Raw genomic sequence first — 4,844 nt, 5'->3', positions numbered from 1 at the left:
CCCCCCCCCCCCCGATTAAATGAAAGGGCTGCAGTAAATCAAAGGTGTTTTTCAACAGTGACATAACATAATGTTTAGACCCAATCAGAAAACTCATAGTACATTGCCAAAAGATGAACAGTTCCAAATTTAGGCACATGAAAGTTTCAAATGTATGCCTTGATGCTATATTTTTTTCAAGCTCGGACCCGGGCCCCTTCCTGATTACCCCTTGGCATCCCACAGCAAAGGCCTCACCTCCAGCCTACCTGCCTGAGTACACAGGGGTCTCCCAGCTCTGCCTGGGCTGCCCTGGCAAGGTTGCAGCATTGTCCTGGGAAGATCTGAAAGGCTGACTGGGAGGGGCAGGAAGGAGGGCAGGCAGGCTGCCGCTCTTACGTAAGAGCTCCCGCAAGCCCTAGCCCAGCTGGATGGCCTGTCTAATTTTAGGACCACAATCACATTTGAGGGCCAAGCTAATTTTAGACTCAGCCTCATCACGGGCTCTTTTAAGGCCTTAATGATGGTGTTTTGATGAAAGAGAGGGTGATTTTTGGAACCAGAAATGTCTGAAAAGTGATGCTCTGGACATGACCAGGGGAAAGTTGCTTGGCCAGTTGGGACGGCTGGCCAGTCTTAGGCCATTCTGCCTGCTCAGCTGTTATGTATATATCACCATGGCCTGCTGATTTGTTAAATTTCCACAGCCCACAACCAAAATATACTCTGCTTTAGCATTAATTCTGCCCCTCTGTGATCAGGTGTTTGCTTTTTTTTTTTTTCTTTGTGCTTGTGAACACTTTTTTAAAAATTTATTTTCTAACATCTTTATTGGGGTATAATTGCTTTACAATGGTGTGCTAGTTTCTGCTGTATCACAAAGTGAATCAGCTATACAGTGTACATACATCCCCAAATCCCCTCCCTCTTGAGATGTTTGCGTTTTTGATAGGTATTGTTATGTCTTCCCAGTTTTAGAGAGACCATACCTTTTAAACCTGGGAGTGAGAAGGTCATAAAAGGAATCAGACCTGAGATCTGTTTCACATTTGTAACTTTTCAAAGGTATGAAGTACCCTACTGGGGAGAAGCCAGCCTCTCCTGGGATTTTGCAGCTGAGTTTCAACCCCAAATGCTAAAATAATCCATTGAAATCTACCACAAGGTCCTGAGCATCAGTGCAGTGCAGCCTAGCATTTCACAGTGGTGTCTCATTTGCAAAGTCCCTGCACAGCAAAAGTGCTTATTTTGCCCTCTCTTCTGGCAGCCCCTGACAGCAGGGATCCTGCTGGGACCTGAATTTATGTTTTTAAAAATCTGAGTACCCCAAACAGAAGAGCAACCTCAAAGCCAAACCTCCTTCCCTTGAACTTAGTCTGGCGGCCTGGTTTCAGTTCTGTTTGTGTTGATTTCTCAGATCAAGTTTCTGCTTATAATCTTTATAAGTTGTGTAGCTCACAGTAAATCCCCCAAAGACTTCCAGGCCCATTTTTTGGTCTAGCTCTGTGCTCTCACACGGGCTCCTGTGGCCTTCAAAGATTGCATGGACAATTTGTGCAGTGCTGCGTGCCAGATGAGGTGCTGGAGGGGCTGTAAGGAAGGCCGCGGTGAGGCCTCTTGATTGAAGGTAAAATATTCTCCTGTGTGCCCCAGAGGATAAGTGGAAATAAAACAGCATTGCAAAATTGCCTTGGTAATTGTGGCTTTTGCAGCTGCCGAGAGAGAATGGAGCAAGCAGCATTTTCTAGGAGAATGAAGCAATAGCCTATGAGTGAGGTGTCACGGAATTTACTTTGTAGATCTTTTAAAATATCATAGATAATATTTATTAACTCGCACTCCACCTCTTTCTAAAAAATAAAAGTAAGAGGGCTTATGCAACAGAGTTACAGTAAATTGAAAATATAAAATTGAGGCCATAAAAAGTGGAGGGGGAAAAAAGCTACATGCCCAATATTTTTCTGATCTTCCTGGAAGCCAGAAAGAAGGAGGAGTTAGGATAAGTGCCCTGGTTCTTGAGATCATCCTCTTGGCAACATTGGCTTGAAGACCCCTCCCACTGGAGCGTTTATCCCCAAATCTATAATAGGCGTACCTTGGGCCGCGCTTCCGCTTCCGGATGGCCTCGGAGGGTAACAGCTTCCCACCTCCTATGGGAAGGATGTCCTTCGTAAGGGAAAAAGAAATCAGTGAGAGCTCCCCTGGCGCCCCCCCCCCCCCCCCCCGACTGTGACAGTCGTGCGTGACAGTGTTGTGACAGTGTGATGTGACCCGCCTTCCCACTGGTTTCAGGTTACCGGATGCGCTTAGGGTCTAGCACGGACAAAAAGGACTCGGGCCGGCTGCACGTGGACTTCGCCCAGGCCCGGGACGACTTCTACGAGTGGGAGTGCAAGCAGAGGATGCGCGCCCGCGAGGAGCGGCACCGGCGCAAACTGGAGGAGGACCGGCTGCGGCCACCCTCGCCGCCGCCCATCATGCACTACTCAGAGCACGAGGCCGCGCTCTTGGCGGAGAAGCTGAAAGGTAGGAGCTGCGCGCGTTTGGTTCCTCCGCCGCCAGGGAAACAGCGTGATCCCCAAGGCGCCGGGCCCAGGTGTTTCTCCTGTCCCTTCGCGTGCTGAGTTCATGCGACCGGGGTCCCCCGGGCTTCCTCCTGCTGCCTGGACAGAGCCGTGCCCCTGGCCAGCCCTCTCCCCTGCCTTCTCCCTGAATGTGTGTGTATATCAACCAAACTCAAGCAGAGCGGGGCAGAAGAGCCCTCCGCACTAGCCCCGTAGCAGGCCACCATCTGGCTTCCTACCCCTGTTGAATGAACCAGTGCCTCCTCCTGCAGGCGGGCAGGTCCCGGGGCTCCTCCAGGTCTGTAGTTTGCACCTCTGCTGGCCTCTTAACAAAGCCCCCCCCCCCGCCCTCCTCCACAAGGCTCATCTGCAACCGTGCTGGGGCCCGTGCAGGACAGAAGAGAAATGTAGAATAGGGTCCCTGTCTTTAGAGATGGAGGGGAAGGGACCCTCCTAATGTATATGGAAGAATTAGAACTAGAAGTGAGCATGTGTCATTTCTTTGACTGTTTTCTGTGCTCCTCTCCCGGGTTTGAGGCCCTGGGGGATAAAGACAGAGAGACGGAGGCTTTAGTACCTGCCACAGTGAACTACAGATAACTGGGGAGAGGCCAGATTTGGAAGTTAGGATGACATGTGTGTCAGTTCTCATCCATTATTGAGCAGAGTTGTTTGACTCCAGCAACATGGGTGCACTTTACAGGCAAGTGATGGTCACACCCTCCTCAGTCTGTTGGGCATGTCAGGTTTCGAGGAAAAAACAGGTCATGGTCGCTGGCCACGATGAACTGTAATACAAAGCCAATGACATGATTGTCAACATATGAGCAACGTGCTTTGGGAACTCACGGACAAGTGTGAGTGGTGTTGATGACAGTGTCAAGTAAGTCTTCACAGAGGAGGCAGAACTTGAACCTTGCAGGATAAACAAGATTTGTTTCCCCAGGAGAAGAAAGGGCCTAAAGACATTCTTGTCAGAGGCTGGAGCTCAAGGAGTAAAGACAGAAGGAGGCAGAGGGGAATTGGGCACAGGCGGAGAAAGGCAAGTCGCCTCCTCGGGGTGGTGGTGGTGGGGGGGGGGAACAGAGCGAAGGTGAAGCTGGGAAAGCAGCCTGGGGTCAGATGGTGAAGGCCCGAGGGCTGCCACCGGATTTGGGTTTTATTCCATAAACAATGGAGAAGTCATTAGGAGAGGAGAGATGCGATTGATCCTTGGAGTGTTTTAAAGCATAGCTGGCAGTGTTTAAAGTGGATTGGATGTTTTCACTAAAGGAAATATGAAAAGCTGCCTGAAACCTATTTTAGGAAGATAGGAAGTTGACATTCTGTTTCTTTAAAAAAGCATTTAAGGGCTTCCCTGGTGGCGCAGTGGTTGAGAGTCCGCCTGCCAATGCAGGGGACACGGGTTTGTGCCCCGGTCCGGGAAGATCCCACATGCCGCGGAGCGGCTGGGCCCGTGAGCCATGGCCGCTGAGCCTGCGCGTCCGGAGCCTGTCCTCCGCAACGGGAGAGGCCACAACAGTGAGAGGCCCGCGTACCCCCCCCCCCCCACACACACAAAAAGACTTCTGCTTCTAGCCCTCATCCCCTGCTCCAGCCTTAGGAACCCCTAATCAGATGCAGTTGCCACTGAAACTGTTGACTTGGGGGAAAAAAAAAAAAAACACCTCACATTGTAAGAGCTGTGAGTTGAGTTTATTCAGTGTCTTATTGAGGACTCTAGCTCAGGGGACAGCCTCTCAGCTCTGAGGAAATTTTACAAAGAGGTAACGGAGGAAGTCAGTATGTGTGTGATTTTGGTGAAGGGGGTGCCTGTACCCAAGCACACATCTTAGGAGAAGGATGCTGTTAGTCACAAGGAACAGGTATCTTAGTTAATGGCTTTAGTACTTTTCTAAGTATGGGAAGATGCAAGAATCTGGATTCGTAAAAGTTTTTCCTGAAAATATCTACCCATGTGGAAGCCTGTTCTTGCAGTTTCCCCAGAGCACAGAGTGCTGCATTCCTTTTTTCTGCTCTGAATTCCTTTCAGGGTGTTGTGTTGAAGGCCCGCGACTGCAGTGGCTAATGACCTCATCCTTGTAGAACCTTCTTTAGTTGACGTAACCATGGAGCGCCTCTTACCGATGCCCTTGGCACATGCTCTGCTGCTCCGAGAAGGCGTGTCTTACCATCATAGGCTGTGGCTGTCCCTTTAATTAAAAGCACGTAAAATGCATATGCAGACGTCCTCTCACTTTTCCATTCAGACTAGAATCCAACAGGAGTGGGCAGAATGAGAAAGAGCAACATTCTCAAGCA

At 49.9% G+C, this 4,844-nt stretch overlaps 1 protein-coding gene across 2 annotated transcripts in view; it reads left to right on the top strand.

Annotated features, from left to right (window-relative positions):
• Positions 1-4,844, top strand: part of ENOX1 (ecto-NOX disulfide-thiol exchanger 1) — a 309,422-nt gene that overhangs the window by 149,606 nt on the left and 154,972 nt on the right. For both annotated transcript variants that reach the window (XM_007468621.1, XM_007468620.1), the window contains exon 6: positions 2,272-2,505. In XM_007468621.1, the coding sequence (XP_007468683.1) occupies positions 2,272-2,505 (234 nt within the window). The remainder of the gene's footprint in view (positions 1-2,271; positions 2,506-4,844) is intronic.

Source organism: Lipotes vexillifer, unplaced genomic scaffold (genome assembly GCF_000442215.2).
Source record: "Lipotes vexillifer unplaced genomic scaffold, Lipotes_vexillifer_v1.1 scaffold479, whole genome shotgun sequence".
NCBI lineage: Eukaryota > Metazoa > Chordata > Mammalia > Artiodactyla > Lipotidae > Lipotes > Lipotes vexillifer.
The sequence above is the reverse complement of the archived record's forward strand: the minus strand, read 5'-3'. Positions and strand labels throughout refer to the sequence as shown.